At 48.1% G+C, this 27,694-nt stretch overlaps 1 protein-coding gene across 7 annotated transcripts in view; it reads right to left on the bottom strand.

The window, feature by feature from the left end:
• Positions 1-27,694, bottom strand: part of NCOR1 (nuclear receptor corepressor 1) — a 2,268,409-nt gene that overhangs the window by 1,184,909 nt on the left and 1,055,806 nt on the right. For all 7 annotated transcript variants that reach the window (XM_069615218.1, XM_069615220.1, XM_069615222.1 and 4 more), the window contains one exon: positions 21,291-21,495. In XM_069615218.1, coding sequence (XP_069471319.1) covers positions 21,291-21,495 — 205 coding nt within the window. The remainder of the gene's footprint in view (positions 1-21,290; positions 21,496-27,694) is intronic.

The raw sequence follows: 27,694 nt of genomic DNA, 5'->3' as shown, positions 1-27,694 counted from the left end.
CAGAGGGTACGGCATGCAATTCTGCTTAACAGCTTGTGGCAGCTGCCCCTTGTCCTAAGGATCATGATGAATTTCTCGTTCCGTACTGATTGTGGGGGGGGGGGGGGACGTGGGAAAGATTGTCCCTGAAAGGAGCGGAGAGAGCTACCACCTCGCTACTGATAGGGTCTTTGTGTAATCTGTTCTAGTGACTTTAAGGTTTTATGTTCCTTTATTGCAGTCTCTAAAACCTCACCCACTGCCTTTCCAAAGAGGTTAGTTTCTTCTACCGGCTTGTTAACGAGGGATGCCTGGGTTTCAGGTTTAAATCCCAAATTCTTTAGCCATGCGTGCCTTTTCATATGGGCCAGTGTTCATCCCTGCTGTTTCCGCAGCATCCAAGGTGTTTTTAAGAATGTTCTTAAAAACAGACACACACACTGCATCCTTGAATAATATTAAGGATAAATGGGAGGGAGTCATAGAGGTGACAATCTCGGAGGAGAAATGGTCTAAATATTGTCAACTCAACAAAGCTGTATCACTAAATGCTGGCCTCCGGCTGATCCAATTCAAGGTTCTGAACAGGTTACACTATACACTGGCCAGAATGGACAAATTCACTGCAAACTACACAGGGGAACGTCAAAAACGTGGGGAGCCACAGGCTGGATATTATTGAGGAGATAAAACAAATATGCAGCAAATATTTGTTTGGAGATATTGGAAAAGTGTCAGAAACCACTAAAAGACTTAATGTTTCTTGCATTATTGCTAAAAATGTGTATTGCAAAGCTGGCAAAGCCCCTCTGCACTGCAGACAGAACATTTCCTTTGGGAATTGACATTCGTTAACGAATGTGAGGAACAATATGTGCTAACACTGCCAAGGACTAGTCACCCCAAGGACATTGGGGCTCTGTTCAGGATGTACCGGTGTTCTATGATATCAGACTATGAAATCTCTCCCAGGCCTGTACCATGTTTGTGAAATTTAATTGTGTTAAGTCATTGGAAAGGCATCTTATAATGTGTTGTAATGGAGTGTTCTATTTGTATCTGTCAAGTCCATCAATAAATAAATTAAAAATAAATAAAAGATTGTTCTGATTGACCTGCTCCCCTCCAACACAACCACCATCAGGCGTGATCGTGTTGGCTCTGGGACTTCCTGCAGGCCTTCCTTGAGCAAATTCCACTGGACGTTGCTGTAACTAGTCAGCAATGTCATATTATTAGCTATCCTGGTGGAGAAAGCTGCTGATGTTCTAATGCGCTTCTCCAGGGCATACGACTTCTTGCAATACTTATCCGGCGGTGCCTGAGCCGCAGATAAGGGTACTCATGCTCTCTTCCTAGTAGTTGTGACCACTAGGGAGTTGTGAGTGGCATGTATGTATAGCGGGTCTCTGAGAGGGACGAAAGTTTCTTGACTCGTGGGTTTACTGCTCTTGGAGTCAACAAAGAGGGGGCCGTTTGATTGAGTTCAACAGAGGTATCACCTTACTTGAGGGTGGTTTTTCTTTTAAAATATCCTCTACTAAGTCGGTGTCTTGTACCGCCTCTTGAGCAGCAATCTGAAAGTGTTCAGCTGCTTTCTTAAGGATAAGGAACAAGTTACTTACCTGTAACTGTTGTTCTCCAGCATGGGTCTGACATGGATTCACATGCTCATGAATATTCCCTGTCAGGCTGGGGATCCTCGGTAAAGAAAAACATCAGTGTCAGTTTCACTTCTGAACTGCCTTTCTCCTAACAACCAAATCCCCGGTCTCTGGGTCATACTGCCCCAAGCCAATGACTGCCCTCTACCTAAGCCCCTCCTCTGGCAGCCATCTTCAGATTTGGTAGCACGTAAAGTGGCAAAAGGACCAAGCGAAAGAAGAGCTGCAGAGGGGCAGGTGGGAGGGTTTGCATGTGAATTCTCCAGCATGGGTTCTGGCATGGATTCACATGCTCATGAAGAATACGTAGCAGTACACACATGCACAACCACGGGAGGTGGCAAGGCTCCACATTAAGCATCTCAACATTAAGCATCTTTTACCTCCTCACCAGGCTCACCTTCAAGCAAACAGGTTGCGCAGCACTGCTTGGCCGACTCTGGACTCCTCCCTGGAATCCCTGTCGACACAGTAGAACTTTGTGAAGGTGTGCGTTGACTGCCACATAGCAGCCCTGCAGATGTCCAGCAGGAGCACACCAGACAGGAACGCTGTAGTTGCAGCGATCGCTCTGGTCGAATGGGCTCTCGGACGGCCAGGCAACGGTCGGTCTGCCAACCGATGACAGTGGGTGATGCAGCCAGAGAGCCACCTGGAAATGGAAGCCTTGGAGAGGGCCTTCCCATGGTTCACAGGGCCAAAGTTCACAAAAAGTTGCAACGTCTTCCGGAAACCCTTTGTGCGGTCCACATAGAACTTCCGCACTCTCGCCACCTACGGAGAGTGCAAAGTCCTTTCAGCCGGAGACAAAGGCGTTGGAAAAAACACAGGTAACACCAAGGGCTCGTTTTGATGAGTCTGACGGCACCTTGGGCATAAAGGAGGGGTACGCCCGTAGCACCACCCTCGTCTCGTGGAATGTCAAGTAAGGTGGTTTACAAGAGATCGCTCCTACTCGTCGTGCGGAGGTGATGGCCACAAGAATCGCCGTTTTCCACAACAAAAATGTCAGTGGTGCAGAATGCATAGGCTCGAACGGCAGACCTATGAGCCTAGTCAGCACCACATTGAGCTCCCACACCGGGGCCGGACTCTTCACCGGCGGGAACGAACGGAAAAGTCCTTTGAAGAACTCCTTGACCAGGCGGTGTGACCATAAAGACGACCGTCCCGGAGTCCTGGTGTAGCGGGAGATAGCCGCCAGATGAACCTTGATGGAGGCATGAGCCAGCCCTGCTTTGGCCAGCAACAGCAACTACGGCAGCACCTGCGGAGCCGTAATCCATAGAGGGTTGATCTTCTGTGCACGTGTTAGGAATCATTGTTCTTCGCAATCTGGGGTTAAAAGTACCTAGGGAAAGAAACCTGCCGGCACATTTTACACTCAAAAGGCAACCCTTGGTTGATCGTTTTGCACGTTGCAGACGTCACCTTAAGCTACAACATCGAGCTCCGTTCCTCGCTCGTTACCGGTTACCCCGGCAACGAGGAGGATGCTTCTGGCGCAGAGACGCTGCCGTCAGCTGGTCACGTGACTAGGGCACATGACACGCATAGAATAAAGCCGGCCCCCTGACTACTGCACAGCGCTTCTGATTGAAGTGTTTGGAACCGCTTTGTAATTCTTGATGCTGTATCCTTGACCTGTTTGTTGCCTTTTGGATTTGCCTTGTCCGTGCCCTTGTCTTCCTGCTTTGTCTCCCTTTCTTCTGCTCTCGACCTTGCTGCTGCCCATTGTTTACTGAACTAAGTCTTAGTTCTCTGGACTGCTACTGCCTTGTGATTTTGCTTTCCACTGCCTGCACGCTTCCAACCCATTTCTGCATACGGGATTGCATTTGCCTTACGACGCTGCTTCCCATTGTCTGCACGCTGCCAACCCATTTCTGCATACCGGATTGCATTTGCCTCATGATTCTGCTTCCATTTGCCTACACGCTGCCGACCCATTTCCGCCTGCCGGACTGCCCCTGCCTGGCGAGTCTGACCATCTGGTCTGCAGATCTACCTCCTTTGGACTCCTGGAACAGTTCGCAAGAAGATCACTCAACCTCCATTGCATCGGATATCATAGACTAGAGACACTTCTTCTAGGTGTCCTCGTGCCGTCGGGGTAGTTCTTGAATATCTGGATTGTTGGGACTCTCAGGCGTCCTCGTGCCGTCGGGATAGGGTCTTGGACCTTGGACATTGGGAACTTAAGAACTGGGACCACAGGCAGACTACAAAAATACCTCATGGTAAGAACCATTCCTCCTTCCACGTATATTGTACCTAACAAATTCTTACGCATTGATTTCTCATTTAGACTCTTGTTTTGTTCATGTGCTTACTTGCTTAGGATTTCCCGGGCTCTACTGAGGAAACCTCTGCTCCCCGCCTGTAATATCAGCATTGACTACCAGCGTTCAGGTTGGTGTAGTTGATATTCTGTTACCTTTGGTCGTACTAGTATTCACAGTATTTATCTTGGTTTTTCTCTATTATTCCCAGTTGGTTTCCACGGGTCTGTGTGTGTGTGTGTGTCTCCTCTTCCAACTATTTGATCCTTCTGCCTGTAAACCTGGAACAGAAGAGGGTTACAATTGTAGGAGGAATTCTACAGCGACTTCCAGAGTTTTCTGCTATTCGTGCTCCTACCGTCCTTGCAATCCGGTGGTGAGTTCTAACAGCAGGGCACCAGATGACGAACCTCTTCCACTTATGTCCGTAGCATTTCAGTATAGATGAAGCCCTGGCCTTGGCAAGAATCACCTTGCAGTCTGCCGGGATATCGTATCCTCCAAACTCTAGCGCTGCAGGAGCCAGGCCTGCAAGTTCAGCGACCCTGGATCGTGGTGCAGGATCGCGTCTCCTTCTCTGGCGAGAAGATCTGCGAATGCCGGAAGCTTGACTTGATGGGACGCTGACAAGTCCAGAAGGTCTCGATACCATATCGGTCTCGTCCACACCGGTGTGATGAGGATCATCCTGCACTGGGACCATCTGGGTTGATTGACTAGTCGAAGAAGCAACGGAGGGAACGCATACAGAAACAGAGCGTCCCAGTGAAACGAGAATGCATCCCCCATGCTCCCCGGCTAGGGAAGCCTGCTGGTGAACCTCCGGCACTTGGTGTTCGTCGCCGTCGCAAACAGATCGATGTGGGGATTGCCCCATCGTCGGAACAGAAGATCCACTTGGTCCTGACGAAGCTCCCACTCGTGGCAAGAGCCCAGCTCCCTGCTTAGGGAGTCTGCAATGGGGTTCTTCACTCCTGCCAACTGAAACAGGATGAGAAACATCCCCTGGGCAACGGCCCAGTGCCATAGGTCCTGCGCCTCTGTGGAGAGCACTGGGGATCTGGTGCCCCCCTGCTTTCGGGTTTGTAGAACATTGTGGTGGTGTTGTCCGTGAAGACCAGTATCACCTTGCCCTTGATGGACGAAGGGAAAGACTTGAGGGCCCATAACACTGCCCGTAGCTCCAGTACATTGAAATGCAACGACTTCTCCAGCAGCCACAGGCCTCTTGCGTGGAGACTTTCGGGGTGCGCACCCCATTCTTCCAGGGAGGCATCCGTCGTGACGTCTCCTGATGAGTTTGCGTCTGGAAGTCTGCGCCTGCCGATAGATGCGGCACGGTCTCCCCACCACTGTATATCTCGACTGAAAGGCTCGTCGAGCGTGATATTGTCCTCAAAGCTTCCCGATACCTGAATCCAGTAGCCTGCACAGCCGAATGAGGTATATGCATGACAACATAATGCAGAGGAGGGACTTTATGGACCTCACCCTTGCAATCTACATGGTCAACAGCTGCCCAGGATGGTTGCTTATCCTCTCCAGCGCCAAGCACTTGGTGAAAAACCCTTGGCGCTGACTTCAATCCGAAGGGAAGGGCCTTGAACTGGTAATGTTGCCCTTGAACCACGAAGCGCAGAAACTTGCAGTGTCCCTTGTGAATGGGGATGTGGAAGTATGCATCCTCCAAGTCCAGCGACGATAGGAATTCGCCCTCTTCCAGCTATCCTAGCACATGCTGATGAGTGACCATCCAAAACTTCTGGGATCTGATGTACTTGTTCAGACGGCGGAGGTCTAGGGTGGGCCCCCAACTGCCCGTCTTCTTCTCGATGAGGAAGTACCGAAAGTACACTCCGGAGCCCCAGAGCCTCTTTGGAGCGAACTCTATCGCGCCCTTCTTCAGCATGGCTCGCACCTCCAGCAGAAGCTGAGGGACATGGTTTAACTGCCTGGCCACTGGTGTTATGCGCGGACACTTTCGTTGGAATTCCAGGCTGTGTCAGTGGGCCAGAGCATCCAGCACTCAACGGTCAGTAGAGATGGACTTCCACACTGTGATGAAGTTCACCAGCCGGCCTCCCACCAGGGTGCTCAGGTGGAGCCCGACTTCACGGCAGGTTCAATCTTGCTTCACTGTGGAGGCACCGCCTTGGGGACCTGGACGGCGACGGCAACCTCCTCCAGTCTTGCTGCGGCCCCTAAAGGCCTTCTGTGTCGAAGAGCGGGACGGTTGATGGTAGGACGACAAACTTCCACCCAAGTCTTTGGAGGAACCTTGGGGTTTACCCCCAGAATTCCAAAAATGACGTCAGTCGCTGCTGAAGCGTGCCCAAGGCACGAGCCGTCTCGGTCTCCACCTTACTGGCCTGCAGAGACTCCTCCACGGTTTTGCCAAACAAATTGTCCCTGTCGAAGGGGATGTCCAATACCCTCGACTGCACATCCTGGCCTAAGTTACTAGCTGTTAACTAACCCCGCCGGTGAAGGCAAACGCTGTTGCCCGTTTGAGGGAACCCTGTGTCAGCAATGTCCGTGGCCACTGTGATGGCATGGTCTGATGCCACCTCGCCCTCCTGCAGGATCTCCAACGCTTCCGTTCTCTTGTCATTGGGAAGGAAGTCCAGGAGGGGAGCGAATTTAAACCAGAGCTCCCTGTCGTAGCGCGCCACAATGGCGAGGGCGTTGGTCGCCTTGATGTTCGTCGCCGCTGACGTGATGACTCATCGTCCCATGGCATCCAGCTTCTTCCCTACGCTGTCCGAGGTGGCAGGGGGGGTATTTGATCCAGCAGAGCTAGAAGATTCCTTCCTCGCCGCCGCCGAGACTACCGAATCCGGGAAAGCTGGAACCTCAAACACTTGGGTGCAGAGTCCGGCACCCTGTACTTTTCATACCGTCCCTCTTAGCCGGGGCCGAGGACGGGTTCTTCATAAAGGACAGCCTCTCGTCCCAAATGTCGTCCAACAGAGGGATCGACAGCACAGTCTTCCTCTTTGCCTCGCAACATTGGTACAGGAAACCCTCCTTTTCCTCGGGGGTCAGCTGAAACAGGTCCGAGGCCCTAGACATCATGGCATGGAACGAGCCTATCTCGTCGGGCGGTGAGGCTCTGGGCGGCGGAGACAGGAGGTCTCCCAACCCGCCGTTGTCGCCCATGCTTGTTCCCGTCGCCACTGTGTCCGGGTCCGTATCCTCCCTCGGAGGAGAGGGCCTGGGGGGCAGAAAGGTGAGGGTGAACTCTCTTCTTGGTTTGGGGGGCGCCCCTGATGTCCCCGGTGCCACGGGATCTTCCGGTGCCGCAGGATCTTCCGGCATCCTCGTCCGAATCTCTGAACACAAGGTGTGGAGTGCCTGGAGAATGTCAATCGAAATGTCCGCTTGGGGTTGAGGTGGCCAGTTGAGGTAGCGGAAGTGGGAGCGACGGAGGCAACAGTGTAGGATTCTCCAACTCCTCCAGGGCCTGCTCCTCCTCGTCGTTCTCGTCGTCACTCTCGACGTCTCCCTAGTCAGGATCCTTCCCATAGGACTTGGCCTCGACAAACTTCTTGTCCAAAATGGTCTGGAGAGTAGAAAAATCCTCCTCAGAGGAGGTGTCCATGCTCTGCAGGACTACCATGCCCCCCCTTCGTTTCGACCAGGGGAGATGAGGGCCATCGCCTTCTCAAGGGGCTGAAACGACTTCTCTCCTGGCAGGCTGGGAAACACTCGCCATGAGGGCCGCACCCGGCGAACCCGCGTCATTGCCCTTCGCTAGGGACGCCACCACTCCTTCAGTGGAAGGCTTTGCCTGTTGAATCTTGGCCTGTACGACCTTGATCGAGCTGGAGGCCTTCACCTTGGTGGGCAGGGTCAGCGCCCACTCCACCTTGGCCTTCTCCGCCTGGCCCGTCTGGGGCTTCTCCAGAAGCTTGCCCGGGTAGTCCGACTTCTGCTTCTTCGCCGAACCTGAGCGTTGGCTCGTGGTTGAGGGTGCAGGAGAGACAGAACTCGCCCTGGCCACCGGGGAGCCCGTCGCAACAGCGCTACCAGTGCCCGTGGACTCACTGTGCTTAGCCTTATGTTGGGCACCCGTCGCTGGAGCACCCTCAAAGGCCTTCGGAGACCGCTCAGATTTCTTCTTGTGGCTGGGGAGGCCTGCTGCCAGGACTCACCCGTAACAGGGGCCTTGGCCTGTAGCCGCTTGGTGAGGTGTCTGAGCCGATCCTTCACGGAGCGGGGAACCAACTAATTGGAAAGTGCATAGTTTTACTCCACGTGCATTTGGTCCACGTGCAGGCAATAGAGGCACAGGGAATGCCCAACGTCCAAGTAGATGTTCCATAGGCCACATCCTGGGCAAATCCTGAACAGAGGCGTTCAGTCTTCCTCCTCCTCTGCCATGTCCACGCGGAGTAGGCCTGGAAGAATCTTCTGGAATCTGATGAAATTCAGCCCTTGAGGGGCGTTGGAAAATCCAAAAACGGGTCCCCGTTAATTGGATAATGGGTCGATTGAGCTTGAGGCTCGGTTGACTGGAAAATAGAGTAAAACTCTGGAAAAAGTGCACAAAACGCAGTAAAAAGCCCGAGAGCTAATCATGAGGACTCCCACGACTCGAACGTGCAGTAAAAATCTGAAGATGGCTGCAAGAGGAGGGGCTTAGGGCAGTCATTGGCTAGGGGCAGTATGACCGAGACCAGTGATTAGTTGTTAGGAGAAAGACAGTTCAGAAGTGAAACAAACTGATTTTTTCCTTTACCAAGGATTCCCGGCCTGACGACAGGGAATATTCATGAGCATGTGAATCCATGACAGACCCCATGCTGGAGAACATTGAATGCCATCTTGTCATCGATGATAGAGGCTTGGCTTATATGAGGGGTCGGGGGAAGATCTATGCACAGAGTGTCTGTATCTGGGTAGAGGACGCTGACAGCCATGGTGCCTCACGCACTGGTTGTTCATCACCCCAATCTGGGGACTGGTCTATAGTCTCATCAAAGGGATCCTCTACCTGTACATAAGGTTCCTGAAGGATCTCCTATGGCTCCGTTAGGCCGAACACCGCCTCATGAGGAGTCTGACTGGATTTTTTTTGACGTTTGAACATAGTAGGGTATGAGTCCTCCTCTCTTGGCCTTTTAGGGGAAATACATTTTTCAGAAAAGTCCAGAAGCTTGGAGAGCTTGTTCATGTACTCCTCAAACCGGTCTCTGATCCATAAGGATGAAACAGAGGGGTCTGGAGGTGGGAAAGGACTTTGAGGACTTCGGTCTCTAGGCGGTAAAGATTTGTCTGACAAAAGTCTTAGACAGGGACTGGGAACCCACAGAATATTCTTCCTGAACATCTCGATGTCTCAACGTGTCTTTTGACGTGTCCCTAGGCCTATTTGCCACTGAGATGATGTTCACAAGACTCTCACGGATCTCCAGTGTTATCTGGGAGTAGTTTTGACTGGCCTAGCAGCTTCGTTGCGGTTTTCAGCACCGCCAAAACCTTTTGCCATGACGCGCTCTTATGAGGCATCTCAACACACTTTTGACTTAGTTGCCCGGACGCATGCTGTATGGATGGTTGCGGGGAGGGCAGACCATCCTGAGGATCGGTGGGTTCAGTTGAAAGTCTCGGTGTATCCGTTGGCATCTATGGCCTTCCCAATGAGTCCGTTGAGGAGGCTTGGGGGTTTGAGTGCTTTCCTTTACGTGATGCGTGTCTCTCCTTGCCCTGGCGTGTAGTTTCCCCATAGCAGACCCGGTGGTCTTCTTGCCGGGGCCGGACATCTCAGAACTTGGCTGTTCCGCATATTGGTCAATGGCCTCCGCATCAGGGCCACGGCTGTATTTACTTCCTAGTCACTCGAGGCACCAGCGTGGGAGCTACTCTCGGCCTGCTGCATGGCGTAGGCCACCCACCGCTTTACTCGCCATTCTTTTATCATCACTGGACGCAAGAGTTGATAGAACTCCTTGTTATGATCTCGAGGTACACACTTATTACACCTCCGGTCACGGTGTGTGCCTTTCCATGCGTACCGGTCGTTGCAAGAAGGGCAAAATTTAAAAGGAGACCCATCGATAGCTCAGGTAAATAGCGACAGCAAAACTAGAAGGGAAAAGCGAGAGGAGAAGGAAATGCATTCTTGAAAAGAAACAGAGCCCCAGGCCTCACTCTCACTACTGGCTTGGCCTGGCCGGAGGGCCGAGGCCACGGGTTCAACAGAAGCACCATTTGCCGAAATCTGCAGTTGTCTTCAGCGGTCTTCGGCGTTGGTTCTGAAGTAGTCGCCCGTAAAGAGTGACATTAAAACGACCGGAGGTCGTGGACAAAGAAATATATCTTAGCAATTTTAGAGCTCTGCATAAGGCGATTAGCTAGCTGGGTGGAAAAAAAAATTTGAGGGACTTCGATGCATGAGGGATTTTGGGTACACTACACGTCACGTTAGGGATAGTGTTACAAGCACGCCCATGTCGACATCCCCTTTTGATCTTCAAAAGACAAGATGCAATACTCCACGATTACCACTAAATGTCGGACTATATGCACAGCATGTGACTAAGCAAATTCACAAGCATCAGAAAATATATATACAGTGTTAGTGCACATAAACAAATTAATTTTCCAATGCCTGTGGGAGAAAAGGTAAGTAAATATGGGTAGCACTAAAAATCCTCAGAAATTACAACTCTAACTTGTTAAGTCCAGCCCTAAAATGAATGGGGGCTTGTGCTCAATGTTCTCAAAGTTGGAGTGCCGCCTCTCGCAGGTTTATTGGGGTGACAATGCTTCAGAGGTAGAAACCATCACATGTGGCCTGCCTTTCCCCTCTGTTATTCAACATTTACATCCTACCAATGTGTAATGATTTGAAATCAATAGATATTTTTTTCTGCAATTATGCAGACGATTTCCAACTGGTCCTGGAAGTCACTGGGGACTACGAAAAGGATCAGTTGTTGTCGGATACAACCTACTTGACCATCAAAGGATGGATGTCAACTAACTGGCTATGTTTGAATGCGGCCAAGACAGAGCTTATGTTGTTTGGCCCAAGACTCACAAGAGTCGGTCTTAGTCAGAAGTACTCCAACTTTATTATTTATGGCAGTCAAAGGTTGTGCCTAAAGTTAAGACTTTTGGCACCTACTTGGAGGAAAGTTTAGACTAATGCCCATGTAGCTGCCATTACAAAAAACATGAACTATCACCTCAAGGTGCTCCGACAGGTTGCGCCTCTGATTTAGATAGAAACTCGAACCAAACTGGTGAGAGCAGGGATCCTGCCGCGTGTGGATTACTGGGACGTGCAAACAGGTCAGATATTCAAGAGCTGCAAAAAATTCAGAACTCCCCTACACGCATCATCTTTCAGATGAAACGGTCTGAACCAACTACCGCAGCAAGGAAAAGACTACACTGGATACCAGTGGTAGCTCGTATTCAATTTAAGCCGTTAACGATTTGCCATAAATGTATTTTTGGGAATGCTCCAGTGTACTTGAAAGCTCGAGTAAGCATATATAATCCTCAAAGAAACTTGAGATCTGCAGAGAGCTTTTTCTTGAAACAGCACCAAGTTAAACGTGCCAGGGGCCTCGGTCGGGCCGTTCACGTTCAGGGGGCAAGAGCCTGGAATGCTTTGCCACTAGTCATATGAAAAACCAAAAATCATCTTGAATTCAGAAAGAAGCTAAAAACAGTGCTTTTCAACCAGTATCACTGATTGACTGATTCTTAATATCTTAAGCCTCATACTGCTGTCTATTGGCGCCTGGATGCCTACGGGCTCTGGCGGGATACAAATAAAATAACATAACAAAGTTCACAAGTTGCCAATTGTTTTTAGAAGCAGGAAAATGTTAGGAGGAAGGTTCGGAGGATGGGAAGATCGGTCCAAAAGTTAGGTTAGGATGTGTTCTAGTCAACAAAACTGTTCCCAACTTTCAAAAGACTTTAGGCAGTGCTACCCAAGCCAAACAATTACCAAACTTATCAAAACGTTAGCAAACTTTTCAAGCAGAGAAGAAGTTACTGGTATTTTCAGTACGTGCCACCATTACTCCAGTTTTGGTCCAGGCTGGGAAAGTCTAATAGGCATAATTAGAGGTAGATTTTCCCGCTGTTTCTTCGGATCACAGATGTCGGCTAGGTAAGAATGAGTGCAGTCCAACTTGCGTGGGACTACAGAAGATTTATCTGCTTAGCATTAGGTAATCCCCCTTTTAATATAGGCCTGTACAACAAAAGTTGTTAGTGTAACTGAGTAGCCAGCCTTATCTTAAGAGGGGTAATGTGAGCTGTAGAGCTGTACAAATGAAATCAATAAGTACAAGTAGCCAAGTAACACTTACACACTTAGTTATACATGGGATTCATTACTCACCGTAATCATATTTCAGATGCTTGAATCTGCTTAAATTCACATGCCATGCATAGGCCGTCATCCAGTGGAAGCTGCAGAGTATTACATTTGTTTTCAAAACTCAAAAAGGGATATCAACAGGGCGTGTCAGTAATTCTATCCCTAGTGTGACGTCCACTATACCCATGTTCCTTCACGCATCGAGGTCCCTCAGATTGTTTTGTTTCGGACATGAGGTGCATGAAGTGTAGTGCGAGTACAGGGGTATCCAAGCAGATAAATATCAGTGAAGCTCAAAAAAATCTATGCATCTTCTCTCAGGGGAGGAAGGGTGGGCGCATGTGAATCTAAGCAGATACAAGCATCAAAAAATACAATTACAGTGAGTAATGTATCCCTTCTGAGGCTTGTGGAATCTGCTTAGATCACATGCTGTGCATAGATTAGCAAGCAGTGTTAGACAAAGGAGGTGGGATGTGAGAAGGATCATGAGCGAACAAATGTCTTAGAGCCGCTTGTCCCACTCGAGTATCTGTCTTGGAATGAGTGTCAATGCAGTAGTGCTGAGTAAAAGTGTGAATAGAGCTCCATGTAGCTGTTTTGCAAAAGGTGTCAGGGGTACATTTGCAATGAAAGCCAGAGTGGCCCCAGTACCTCTAGTGGAGTGGGCCCTTGGCATAAAAGGCAGTGTCTTTTCTGAAAGTGAGTAGCACAGCTGGATACATTTAACTATCCATTTAGAGATGGCGCCACATTTAACTATCCATTTAGAGATGGCGCCTTTAGAGACGTGATCTCCTTCTCTGCCTGTAGCTACGGATACGAACAGTTGATCTGTTTTTCTTAGCGGGCTGGTCTTGTCTACGTAGTAGAGGACCGCTCTTCTCATATCGAGTGTGTGTAATTTCACCTCAGCAGAGCTTTTGGGTTCTTGGAAAAAGGCCGGTAGCTCAATGGACTGGTTAACATGGAATTTGTAAATAAAATTATGTGAGAACCTAAAACCAGTTTATCCTTATGTATATTAAAGAAAGGATCCTGCACTGACAGAGCCTGAATTTCACTGACCCTTATGGATGTAATGGCTCCTAAGAAGGCAGTTTTATAAGTCAAGTGTTTGAGACTAGCTTTATGCATGGGTTCAAAGGGGGGTGCCATGAGTTTAGCAAGCACCACATTAAGGTCCCACCCTGGTGGTGGGTTAGAAATTGGAGGGTGGAGTCTCTTCACCCTTTCCATAAAGGCTTTGACAACTGGCACCTTCCACCATGGCACCTTGTTATGGGATGTGGTGTAGGCTGACCACGCCGCCAGTGAATTAAATACCAACTCTGCGTCTAGTAAGTGGAGCATGTAGGTGACAATATTGGAAGGAGTGCAATCAACTAGGTTGATTTGTTTATTCTGGCACCAAATAACACATCTTTTCCACTTATCAAAGTAACAGTGCCTTGTGTTAGGCTTCCTTTATTCTTTTAAGATATCCATACATCTCTGTGGTAAATTGAGATGGCCAAACTCTAGGACCTCAGGAGCCATGCTGCTGAGTTCATAGAGTTGGGTTGCGGATGCACTGTTTGTCCTCCGTGCTGGGAGAGTAGGTTGTACCATCACGGGAGTCTGATGGGTTCGCACACCGCCAGTTTGCGCAGGTGCGGGAACCACGGTTTTCTGGCCCACATAGGAGCAACTAGGATGCGCATCATCGATTCCCTGTGTATCTTGTTGACCACCTTCGTCATTAGAGGGGTTGGTGGAAAAGCATAGGCAAATATCCCTGACCAGTTCATCCATAAAGCGTTCCCCTTGGAGCCTGGCTGGAGGAACCTGGATGCGAATCCTGGGCATTGTCGGTTTTCGTTTGTGGCGAATAGGTCTATAGTGAGGAAACCCCACTGAGAGAAGAGGTCTCCTAAGACCTTTGTGCAGACACCATTTGTGTTCTTCTGGGAGGGGATCTCTGCTCAAAGCGTCCGCTAGTGAATTGAGATCCCCTAGAACATGTTGAGGCGAAAGGTAAATGTTCCGTCTGAGTGGCCATATCCATATTTTCTGGGCAAGCCTGGACAGATTTGGCGAAACGAGTGCCCCCCTGTTTATATAACGCATTACGGTCATGCTGTCTGTTAGGATCTGCACTGACAGGTTGATTAGGTGGGGTTTGAACGCCCGAAGTGCTCTGAAGACTGCCAGAAGTTCTAGCAGGTTGATGTGATTCTGTGCCACTGTGTGAGACCAGAGACTCTAAGCTGTGTGTTGAAGGAGGTGTGCTCCCCACCCTGACAGGGACGCTTCTGTTGTGACTACGGCCTGTATTTCTGGATCGAAAAAGGGTTTCCCCTTTGAAAGATTCTCTCTTGTCCACCAGCGAAGACTCTGTACTAGTGTTGGCGAAACGACCACTAGATCGTCCCACTGACCACTTGCCCGAGACCACTGTTTCGCCAACCATTCTTGCATGGGACATGTACAGGCGCGCATGAGGAACCAGGTAAATGCATGATTCCATCATGCCTAGAAAACACATCGCTTTGCGCACTCTGGCGACCTGGCCGATATTGAGGAATTTGTAGTAAGAGATTCCGAATTCTTTCCTGTGATGGAAAGGCCAACCCCTTTTGGTTGTTTGGAACAGCTCCTAGGAACTGTTTGGAGGTGCTTGGCACCAGGCTTGATTTTTTCGCGTTTATTGAGAAGCCCAATTGAAAGAGGAGGTTGATAGTTCTTTGAATGTTGGATCTGCAAATTACGGGGGTTTCCCCTGTGATGAGCCAGTCGTCCAGGTAAGGGTAAACTGGGATTGCCTCCCTGCGTATGTGCACCAAAACCACCGCCAGTACCTAGGTGAAAACCCTTGGAGCCGAGGCTATACCGAAGGGAAGCACCTTGAACTGGTAGTGCTGGCTGTCTACCTTGAAACGCAATAACCTTCTGTGCGCTGGGAACATGGAAATATGAAAATAGGCATCTTTCATGTCCAACATTGCCATGTAATCTCCTCTTTTTAGTAGGGGGATAACCTCTTGGAGTGTAGTCATGTGAAATTTCTGCGGCTTGACATACTTGTTTGCAGGGCGTAAGTCTAATACGGAGTGCATTGTTAGATCTTTTTTTGGCACAAGGAAGTAAGTTGAATGAATACCCTGTTTTACCTGGTTGCCCGGGACGAGTTCTATTGTGTCCTTTGCAAGAAGAATGACAATCTCCTCGAGGAAGATTCTTTAGTGCTCCAAGGAGTGTATTTTCTGTCTTGGAGGATGGTCGCGATGGCGTTCCAATAGTTCGATACAGTATCCTGCGGACACTGTGGATAGCACCCATCTGTCCAAAGTGATCCATTCACATGCATGGGTGAAGGTGGAAATGTGCCCCCCTACTTGGGATGTATGGGAAGGGACCCAGAGCGGAATGTCATTGTTTGTTGGGAGGCGTAGTGCCTCTACCTGGGCTGCCTCTCCCCCCTACCACGGCCCCTCCTTCGACCTCTGGCAAAACCCTGGGTAGCCTGTTGGTTGCCTCCCCACAATGCTCCTTGGCCTTGAAAGTAATTAGACCCTCTCTGGGAATTTTGGCTGTGAGAGCGATGAAAATTATTATTCCCTCGTTGGTTTGTGGGTTTACTAGTTAGTTGTCCAAGGGACTTTAGGGTGTCATATTCGTCCTTGGCTGTTTGGAGCGCCTCCTCCACCGCCTTTCCAAACAAGACATTTGGTTCCACCGCCATGTCGATGAGGGTGGCTTGGGTCTCGGGTTTAAACCCTGACTGCCTCAGCCAAGCGTGTCTCTCAATTACTGTGCTCTCTGCGATAAGCCGGCCTGCATTGTCTGCTGCGTCAAAGGTAGCCTTGAGAATGCATTCGGACACTGATCTTCCTTCCGACGCAATCTGGGCCAACTGGCTCTTTAGAGGTTCAGGTGCGGAGGCAATGAGGGCAGCTACTTGTTCCCATTGGTGACCGTTGTAACTTGCCAGCAGAGTGGTGGTATTAGCAATTCTTGCCTGGTAAGCGGAAGTGGAAGCCACTTTCCTTCCTAGCCTATATATCTTTTTGCTCTCCTTGTCTGGGGGAGCCTCAGAAGAAGCTGGAGGTGTCCCCGCCCTCTTCCTGGTGATTGTAACCACTACTGAGTCAGGTTTAAGCTGACCCCTTATGTAAAGTGGGTCGGAGGGGGCGGCCCTGAATAATCTCTATTCTTGGGTTAACTGCCCGGGTAAGATTAGGGGTGAGCAAACAAAGGTCAATTCTACGTTGAATAGACTTCAGAATTGGTATGGCTAGGGCAATGGATTTTTTATCCCCCATAATTTGCTCTGCAAAGTGCCTCTCTTCTTGAGCCCCCTGAGTGTCTACCTGAAAGTGGGCTGCAGCTTTAGCTAAGACCTCGTTCAGTAATGGCTGATTATCCACAGGTGAGTCATTCACCGGTGGGTCCTTGTGAATAGGGGAGTCGAGGCTATAGGCCTCTGCCTCGTCTTCCATCTCCTCATCCTGGTCCTCATTGTCTCCATAATAATCGACCCCTGCCTGATCGTCCAGTGTTTGTATCTCTGGATCCTCACCATACTGCTGGTAAGGTTCAATAGTGAATGGGTCTGAAATCAGCCCCTGAACTGGAGTCTCAGTACGGAGTCTCTTATTGGGAGGTTGAGGGTCTTTGGATCCCAAAGGGGCAGAGGTAGCAGGGGTATTCTGATAGCTCTGGAAGTAATCAGGGTTTTTCTCATAAAAATGTGCCATCAAAGAAATTCTCATCACTCTGTCGATGTCTTCCGAGCTCCATTCTTTGGAACTGGGAATGACCCTTTCCTGCTGTGGTTCCTCTTCTATTCCCATATCCTGAGGAGTGGGGACTGACAACTTTAGGCCTAGTGACAGGGTCAGGAGTTTTGGACTTCTCTAAAGATGTGTGTTTCTCTAAAGATTTGTGTTTCTCCTTCTGAACATGGTGTTCAGAAGCTTTTTCTGTTGTTTCTCCCCTTTTCCATGTGTAGAGGCAGGATTTCCTGACACTCTGGCTTTCCCTGGGTTCACTAGGTTCTGGAGTCTTAGAGGAGGGACCTCGAGACTCGGAGGCAGAAGTCGAACGAACTGCTGGAGTAGACTTTGAACATGCTGCTTGGGGTAGAAGTCGGATTCGTCTTCTGACGACCATACCCTCTGTGACCTTAGGTAATGTGGCACTCTTAGCAATCGTAGACGGTTGCTGTGTGTCATGGGGCGACCGTGACCTGGAACGCCCAGAGGACACCGATTCTGCGGACCGCGCTCTTTGTGCCTTTTTCTGCTGATCACTCGACACACATGTCGAGTCTCGGGTAGGATTAGTGTATTTAGATGAAGGTGTGTGGGTAGCGCTCTTGCCGTCGGGTGTGGTCCCCATAACTGCCCCGTCGGAGAGTCCTCCGAGGTTGGGGGCTTGCGCTTGGGTACCTAACGACACCCCTGTGCCCTCGCCGTCCGATACAGCGGCGTTGCTGCCATCACTGAAGGAACCCACAGCGTCCATGGCCTCGAGCTGCCTGGCATAGTGGGCCCAACGTTTGGTGGAGCGGTCCTTAAGTGTCCTTGCTTTGAAGAGCTTACAAGCTCTGCAATTTGCTTCGGGTGGTCCCTAGAAAGACACAGATTACAGGTGTTATGCTAATCTACCCAAGGGAATTTACGGTTGCACTTGGGGCAGGATTTAAATGGAGTACTCTCCATATGTTAATATCTAGCAGCGGGCGAGTGTATGTAGGAAAATAACCAGTGTGAGTATGTCCACCCCCCACTCTCCCTACTTGCAGGGCCAAGGCCAGAGGGCTTCCGAGGCCCGGGCCAAGGCCAGAGGGCTTCCGAGGCCCGGGCCAAGGTCAGAGGGCTTCCGAGGCCCGGGCCAAGGCCAGAGGGCTTCCGAGGCCCGGGCCGATGCCACAGGGCTTCCGAGGCCCGGGCCGATGCCACAGGGCTTCCGAGGCCAAAAGTATGTCGTGCAGTCTCGACGGCTGTTCGTTCTCCAGTACCAGCATCGATCTTCAGAATCTCGACATGGGATTTGAGGAACAGGGATTTTTGTTAAATTTATGATAAATGGCTAAAAGGCAGGCAACTATGCTTCCGACAAGTATGGCGGAAAAAAACAATCTGAGGGTCCTACACATGTGAGGGATCATGGGTATAGTGGACGTCACCCTAGGGATAGTATTACTGGCACGCCCTAGTTTGATGCCCCTTTTTGAGTTTCGAAAAACAAGCTGTAATACTCCGCAGCTTCCACTAGATGTAGGCCTATGCACAGCATGTGATCTAAGCAGATTCCATAAGGCTCAGCAACAGCAATATTTTTGGTGGGGATCTTATGTAGTGATACCCTCATTTCCTGGCTTTCCACACCAACTGGAGCCTGGGTGGGTTTCAGGGATGAAACCCACCAAAGGCAAAACGCACAAAGGACCCAAACCGGTTCCAAATAACAGTAAAAGCCAAGAAGGTACTAAAACAGAAAAAGAAAACAGCGGCCATTTTGGGAAAAATTGTCACCCATGGGTGCTGTACTGCAGCTGAGGCTTCAGCCTTCGGTAAAAATGCAAACTGGTAGTAAAAGTATACCACTGCCACCAGCCATTTAAAGTATGTTAGTGTAACAAAAAAAGTCACATGAATGGTGGGATAGGGGATTTACTAAGTCATCCCCAGCACTCCACATAGGGTTGTGTGTGCTGGTCCCACAAAGGAAAAGGTAAAACAGGGTTCACCTTACTTTTCTTGGGAACTGTACACCCAAGAAAATAATTAAACATTGAGAGAAGTCCAAGGGATTTCCGAGTGGCACTGCACCGAAGGTGCTGTGTGTCACCGTACTGAAAGCAGATGCATTTGTAGTTTGTCAGACTCCATGAAACGGTAAAACACAATAATCCTAGTCAGGAAAAATACATGAGGGAGTGAGAAACGGTCCCTCTCACTCAGGTGGAAAAATTTACAAGCCCGAAGTCCAGCAAAAGAGCTGGAGGTCTCTAAGTTTGAAGGGAATTAAAACAGAAATGAAAATTCTCCATAACAATGTCCCAGGACCGCAGATGCAGAGACAAGTCCGGTTTGTCACAGGAGCTGGTGCAATCTTTTCCAGAGGAAGAATGCAAGACGCACCACTACAGCTCTCTTCAAGGCACTGGACTTGATGAAGGAGAACAGGTTTCAGTGGTTTCCACCGCTGCACAGCGACACAAAGGAGCACAACTGTAGCAGTCAGAACCAACCCCCTATCTCACAACCCGTAGAAGTGGGGAAGCTGTAATGCAGCAGGAGAGCCTCTTGTTGGACTAGCTGGTGATCCCCGGAGTCCCAACCTTTAAAGCGAGACCGCAACGCTCCTTGTTCTTCCATCTGCTCAGCTTCTCAGTTCCCTTTGATCTCGTGGCATGGCTGCGGGACCCCTCCTCCTATCCAAAGTCAGGCGAGTGTTCTCACTCAGCACTCCAATGCCAAGATCAGCCTCACGCATGCACACCAGCCGTGGTCCAATCAGGGACCACTGGGGTCCTCATGCATGCATAGACACCAGACATACTAGCACCAGTATGCAGATTGGGACCAGACAGTCCTAACCCACTTTCTGTGAGCCACCAAACCAGACATGCACTAGCCCGCGAAAAAGGTAGCTTTCCTGCGGAAGTGCATGCTCTTAAAAGGAATTTCCTGACCTGGAAGGGCAGGAAGGAGGCCAAACTACAAGATGGCCAAAAGACAGACAAAAGACCTTGTGACACAGACAGGTTTGAACACGAGCCACAGTCAGTAGCCAAACGCACTATGCGTTTTTAGGCTAACACAAAATACTTCAAAAATAGAGAAAAAGCAACTGCTGCCACCAGTCTGTTCCTTAGGACATCTAAAAGTAAGAACAGAATTCCCGGTGAGTATGTTGAGACCCCATTGTACTGAATTGGAAGATGCATCGTGCATTGATAAACAAAATACCAAAAGTGGCAAAGTGAACAGAAACCAAGTTCCCCTGTAATGACAACCTGACTAACTAGCCAGTTTTCCCATAACATGTGAGCAAAAGGCCAGTGGAGTGAAGTTGAAGGCTTCACTTCACTGTAAAAAGTCATGACAGGATGAAAAACAATAGCAAAAGATTTCGGGAACAAACAAAAAATGTGGACAGAAAGGTGCTAAAATGGAAAATTCCGAACACAGGATGACATTTTCAAAAGTATAGCATTTGTGGAGTATGTCTGGTCACTTTTGGAAAATCATCTAATAAAGGCAGAGGTTTACCAGCACGGTTTTACACAGTAGTGGCTGATGGGAAAAAATTGGTCACCAAAATTACAAAAGTTGGGCAATCATCAAAAGTTGGCCCCAAGTTTCAGGCACACTCGAGGAGTGTTCCCATGTAACAAAGAGCTTTTTCCCTTAACAGACTCTTTTCAAGTTATTTGGTTACCTGCAATCACAATGGGCGGGAACCATGGAGTAGTTAATTTTCTTACTGAGGTTACCCAGACCATAAATGTACTTGTAACTAATACCTTTGTGTGGACAGTCCTTTATTCAGAGTAGTATATTTGTAGTAGTAGCAGTACGGCATTTTTATAGCACCTTTCACCATAAGTATGGTCACAACACGCTCTAGATTCAATGCCCTAGGTATATACACTTTTTTTGTTTTCACACTCCCCTCTTGGGAGGTATGCCTTGGCTGCTTGACCATATTACCATAGATGTACTGCAAGACATCTGAAGGAATACAAAGTTTAGCTGGATCAGAGTAGTTTTGGGGGCTTGAACCCTAACCTTAGGAAATCCTGTCTGACACCAATCTTGGTAGCTGCCTTGATAAAATCTTTTACATGCACGTTTGACCAACAATATTAACAAATCTCAAATAAATGAAAACATGTGGGAACACTTGTGTTTTCACATCAAGTATGGAGACACTATATGTCTGCTTACAACACAGGTCTTCTGCCACAAAAGTGCCGGCCACACCACAACATTCATGATTCCCTGCCAAAGCGAAAGCACTCACCTTCCCACTCCATGCTGGGGCTTTTGGAGGTGTTGCGAGGACTAGCACTCCGCCGACAATCTGCATCCAGCAGCTCCTGTCTCTGACGTTCATCCAGCACAGCTGTGTCATGTACTGCTTTAATATGACGTTGCAAAAGAGTATAGCCACTCATTGACCCTCCAGCTGGGGCTCCCATGGCAATATTACATGGGACAAATGGCATCTAGATGAGGCAAAATATATAAACAATGTTGATACCTCTGTAGGACTCTAATTCAAAGCGCTATGCAAGACTTGATACATACTTAACTATCATCCAACTGAAAAGGGCATTCATTTGGTACAGCTGGGACTATTGTGTTCAAGGAATGTTACATGCAATCGTAATAGTTGCAGAGATTCAACATAAGGTGTGGAACTTAATTCATCTCAATGTTTAGGATAACAGTATGAATGGTTGAGACCATGTAATTAAGTGACAAATAATGCCACATTTTGTTATATCAATCACTAAAAACACAACCATGGAAATAAAAGTAGCAAGATTCAATGTGAAGTTACTGGGACACTTGTTTGCTCAATTAAAAGGTGCAGAAAGACCAAACAACTAGTATAGACACAGCTATAAATGATCTGATACAAAACCGAATCAAAAGGAACAGTACTGTTGGATGGAAATTTGCCACCCAACATTCCATGAGGAAATATGGCCTGAATGGTAACAGGTCACTCATGCCTTTATAAATAGGAGAGAAATATTGTAAAACAATGTTTTTCAACAGTATAATACTTAGCCTGGTAACAGTCTTGATAGCTTAAATTTATGGAGTGTTATTTTTTTGACTTAGTTCTAGAACTCCTACTCCAGCAAAAAAACAGACAAGTCGATGAAATGCAAGAAAACATGTAGTCAGCCATGCATTTTAAACCAAGATTGCTGCATGAACAAATAAGCAACATGTTCCATATACCTATTGTCCTGATCACCTATTGGATAGATTCACACCTCACTTTAGCAGGACACATGATAGGTCAAGCAAATGAAAAGCATGATTTTGCAAACTACGAGAGCAAACAGAAATAAAATAGATGAATCTGGCGCCATTCGTTGCGTATTTTAGTGCTGATCGCCAAGACGATGCAAAGTCTGATTCTTTTCTTACCATCATACAGACAATAGTTTTCCACTATGCTCGACTCTCTCGCCCCTTTGATTACAAGTGTGCAACCAAGTATATTACAAAAAGCCTGGTTCTCTGAAAATCTCAGGAAAATTAAAAGGTTAGCTGAGCGTAAATGGGCTAAATGACCATTGTCTGCTCAAAAAAGCTATAGCTAACTACAGGAAAGGCATTTGAAATGCCAAAAGATCTTATTTTAATATGTGCATTTCACAAGCTAGAAACAGCTGCAGTACCCTACTCCTAATAATAAACTACGTGATCCTAGCTCCAAGTGGGGTACTTCCATTCAAAATAAACTATGGCAAATCAAAGCAATTTGGGACAAATGCAGTGTCAACACTTCCTCTAATGGGTTGTTACCTAGTGCCATTGGAGTTGCCGACGCTGTTACTGATGGACCATCTTTATTCCATTTTAGAGAAGTTAGGGAGCATGAGGTTACTGAAGCCTTGTTGATCCTCAAGCCCAATGGTAGGTAAGATTTTCATAGGAATGGTAAATCTTCCCGACCTGTGTTGGGGAGGAGCTAGCACTTTGGCTAGCGCCTTCCTGCACCCCTCAAGCGCAAGACTTCTCCAAGCACTATAGCACTGAGAAAGCTTTTTGCACGTAAATATAATCACATAAACACGTGGCCAGCCACTAAATGAAAAAAGTATTAAATATAAGGCACAAATAATTATTTAGCTGAATATATTAGCAAAACTGTTAAAGGGTAGGTAGCTTTGCTTAAATCACACAGTGAATGCAGCCTGTGCTAAAAATAGACTACATGCATTGCGTGGGGCCCGGCTAGCTCTAGTAGAAAGCATGAGGTAACAACAGCTGTTCCTGTCCAATACAAGCCAATGGAGACTAAAAAGGATTCAGCACAACATACAGAGCACTATGGGAAACAGGGTTTTTTGAAGAAATTACTGGACCAGATCAAATATAATTATGTTGAGTGAGATGTTGAGAGAATGGTGGGAAGATGTGTATGTATGAATGTTTATAACACAGCAAATTATGCAACACAAGAGTGACAATGTATTCCTGCAGAGGCAGCATTATGTTAAAGTAGTCTGTCCCAAAAGGAACCCAGCCATGCCAGAAGAACTGCAGCATCCCTTGAACGGCAAGAAGGACAATTTTGGATGAGCTCTGCCGGTAAAGCAAGTAACCAAGTCAAGAGAATTTAAGCCCCAGGCCCAGGCCCAGCATCAGTCTTCTTGGACCTGGGAGCGGTTGCGGGACAGAATATACCGCTCTGGGGCAGAGTTCTTTGCCAATCCTTACTTCTGTACAGATTAAATTTGTTATCTTTTGCAAGATAGACTCATGGCCTTAAATCCCTAGGGGGTGAATTTACTCTGGTGTGAGCGTGATCAGGGGGTACCCCAAAATATTTAAGGGGTGCTCCTGTAAATTGGGGTTCGCTTTCACCTGTGTCAACCCCAGAACTTTTTGCTATACTGGTGGATTATTTGTCCTGTTACCTCAGTGAGTAGGAACCTTTTTACACACTAACAGGATCTTTTACTCTTTACGGGTGTAATTTTTTTTTTAGACTCTCCATAGTGTATTTTTAAAGTTATCCTCCGACAACTTTTTGGCAATAAGTGCCTGTTGTTGCTGGGTTGCCTTAAGACAGTGGTATTCAAACTGCCCCCCCCCCCCAGAGAGCTCAGCATGAAATATTTTAAAAAAATAGATTATTTTTTTTTTTTTTCTTTAGGGGTGGCTCACATGGTTCGGCTGAAGCATGAAACTGTCTCAGGCAACAATGAAAAAGTGGCCGGCAGTTGTAAATGGATATTCATTCCTTTAGTCACAGACTGGGCCTCATTACAACTATGGTGGTACAGTAACAACGGTGCCTGTAAGCTACCGGAACCGTTGCTACAGTACCGCCATAGTAAGAGTTGTGCTCGCGGGTGCCCGACAGCCCGCCAGGTCTGACCTGACAGGCCACACGGCACCCGCAAGCACAGCTCGTTGCGTGCACCAGCACCATTTTTAACGATGTCGGTGCATCCGAGCTCCCCATTCCCATTGAGCCCTATGGGATTCAAATGGGAATGGGGATCTACCGGTACCGGGACCCGCGAAAGGGCAATTATCAGGTCCGCCTAACTCGGCATGACGCGGTAATTGCCCATTCGCGGGTGCCGGACCCAGATGCAACTCCGGCGGCAGGGCTGGCTGAACTGTCAAAGGAAAACACTGTTTCCCTTTGACCATTCAGTTTAGTTCCCCAGCCGCACATGCTCACTGAGCCATGCAAATGCTGGGGCATTTTGCTTCGCCAGCATTGCATAGATCATTGGAAATGCTGGCTGGGGCACTGCATGTCTGCATGTCCAAGGGGGAGCTCCTGCGCCTCCTCGCACATACGGACAGAGCAGCCTGAAGCAGGGCGTTTCAGCACCCACACGCAAGCCAATGCAGGAGGTACGTTTATGTTCATTGTTTTTATTTAAACATGTGTATGGATGTGTGTATGCTTATGTTATGAGTGAGTGTATGGTGATGGATGCTCGTGTGAATGATAGAGCGATTGCTGTATGAATGTGCAGCGCCTTGCATACACACATAATCATGTTGATTGCGTTAGGCCCAGTGGCGCCCAGGGGACAGGGATGGTATCTTTTTACTGGACATCTATCATAGATGTCCAGTAAGAAATGTCATGCCTGCCCCCTGGGCCCCCAGCACCAATTGCAAACTGTTTGGCTATTTACCCATTTTTTTGTTAAAAGTATGCTCTACAATGCAACATTTTAACCCATTATTTAAAAAAGAACAGGGGCAAACCCCCCCCCAAAACCGCCTTTATTGGGTCGGGCTCCCTCACCATGCTCGGTCGCTATGGCATTTTTGGGGGAAATAGTTATGCCCCTCCACTTAAAAAAATCACCAGCCGCCACTGGCCCTCAGACTGTTGGGAACGGGATGGGGGGAACTCAGGGACTATGATGGGAGCACAATGGGCGGGAACCATGGAATAGTGGTGGGAGCAGATTGGGGTGAGCCCAGGGTGTGTGATAGGGTGGGGAGAGACCAGCGACTGGGTAGGAGTGGGATGAGGGAACCCAGCAACTGTGATGGGAGCAGGTGGCGGCGCGCAATATATACTGTCCATTTGGCATTTCAGGGGGGTCCCGATCTACCCAAATTTTGCTCAGGGCGGGTCCCGGACAAAAGTTTGAAGACCACTGCCCTAAGGGGTCCTCTTTAAAACTTTATTTGGCTAAACTGAGAGAACTACAGCTCCCAAGGGTAGAAAGGATCTTGGGATTACATTTACAACCAGCACACCCCACCTTATGTAGAGTGCTGGGAAGATATAATGTTTTCCCTTTATATGATAGGTTATTTATAATGCGCTTAATACCCAGAGGTTTCAAAGGGCGTACCCAGTGATCGAGCCTGTGGTGCTCTGTGTCGTCTTGCTTCCAAGGCGAGCATGTTGCCCCTGAGCTATCCTCACTAAAACGAACACTTCTGTTACAGGGGCAAGCTTAACTTCAATGGCTGGTGACAGTGATACCTTTTACTAATTCAGTGCACCTTTACCGCGGGTTGTGTTTAGAGCTGCAGTAAAGGCACCCAATGGTGTTCATTTTACCAAAATGGCCCCAGTCTTGTTTTTTCGCCATTTTGGTGTTTGTCCTTCCTTCTTCCTTCCCCTGACATTCAGGGTGGGAAATTCCTTCCTGTGATTTTTACCTTTGGTGGGAGTCCCCGGGACTCCCTGGAACTCCCTGCCCAGGCTTGAGTCTGTCTGAAGGCAGGAAGCGAGAGAGGAGTCCAAAAGTCCACAGCTCTTTGTCTTCCTCCTTGCCTGAAAGGCGGCAAATCCCAGTCGGGGGCTGACTGTCCTGATTGGACAACCAGACCATCCCTTGATGTAAATTGCAGGGCGAGAATGCAGAGGTTGTGCTGTAGTTCCTGTTAAATACTCTGAACCTGGAAGCTGAGGACAAGTCGACCAATGGAATCAAAACCGAAGAGGATGAAGGAAAAGAGGCTTTAACCATTTGCAGGGACTGTAAAGCCTGCTGTGTAACCTAAACCTGCTGTAGGCCTTCCTTCCAATGGACCTGGGGACTCTAAACAACGACCCTGACTCAGAACCTGGTCAGACCCACTAGACTCAAGACCACCTTTATTTTGAGCCATCCCATGCCATGCCATGCTGCAACCTTGCTGGGCTGCAATACTATTAGGCAAGATTGTATGCAGTACCCTTTGGGTGCACTACAATAACTTTGACCTCCTGGCAAAAGGGGCCCAAACTTTGGTATAAGTCTGGGTTAAGCCCAGAGTGAAGGGCGAGGAGCAGCTGTTTGGCTGGAGGTAAGAAGCCTACACTAACTCATTATACTGGCAGTTCCAATTGAAGTACGTGAATCGGTTCAACTATTTAAATAATTTATTCACAGTGAGTTTAAGTGGAAATCTATATGAAGAGTCAAGTATTAATCTAGTTGCGGTGTGGACATATACATGTGTGGGGGGGGGGAGAGATTGTCTCTGGTGGCTCCTCGAGCTCTCTGGCGTTCCTCCACCTGTAATGGACAGTCATATTCCTGTCATTAAGTGTCCTGGAAAGTTCTGGTGCTTTTATTGTTTGAAAGTCTGAATTCAGCAACTTTCTGGAACTCCAGCCCTACGGCAGTTGTTCCTTGATTTCGATCAGGGGTTGCAAGGTTTTCCTCTCCCCATGTAATTATTTACACAGCACCAGGGTTGTAATCCGTGTGGATAATTTTTATTATTTCTTATTACCTTCTTAGTCAATTAAGAAGGAAAACGTCATCTTCTATCTGTTAAGTGCACCATTTGATTTGTATGTAAAGTAAATGCTCTAACAACTTATCAATTGCATTTTAGGTGTTATATGTTGAAATTGTCTACATTTTAAAGTGTAATTTTGTATATTGTGGAAGTGGTGTTAGTAGCTCTTACATAGCATATCAGAAAAGCCTATTCCCATTTTAAAACTATCCTTGCACTATTCTTATGAGTTTTAGCATTTCGGTGCTAATGCAATTATCGTTTATAAAAAGACATTTCACCCATCAGTATATTGGTGAGAAAGTAGATATATCTACTAATTATAGAGATATATTGTGGTTGGCCAAACTGATATTGGGTTGATTAGACTGAGTTATATCGGGTGGGATTGTCCACTTCTACTGTTATACTTGCTGCAGTTTCTTAGTGACCAATTTTTGGGTTAGTGGCGACTAA

This window comes from Ambystoma mexicanum, chromosome 9 (assembly GCF_040938575.1).
Source record: "Ambystoma mexicanum isolate Mex_15411 chromosome 9, UKY_AmexF1_1, whole genome shotgun sequence".
Taxonomy (NCBI): Eukaryota; Metazoa; Chordata; class Amphibia; order Caudata; family Ambystomatidae; genus Ambystoma; species Ambystoma mexicanum.
The sequence above is the reverse complement of the archived record's forward strand: the minus strand, read 5'-3'. Positions and strand labels throughout refer to the sequence as shown.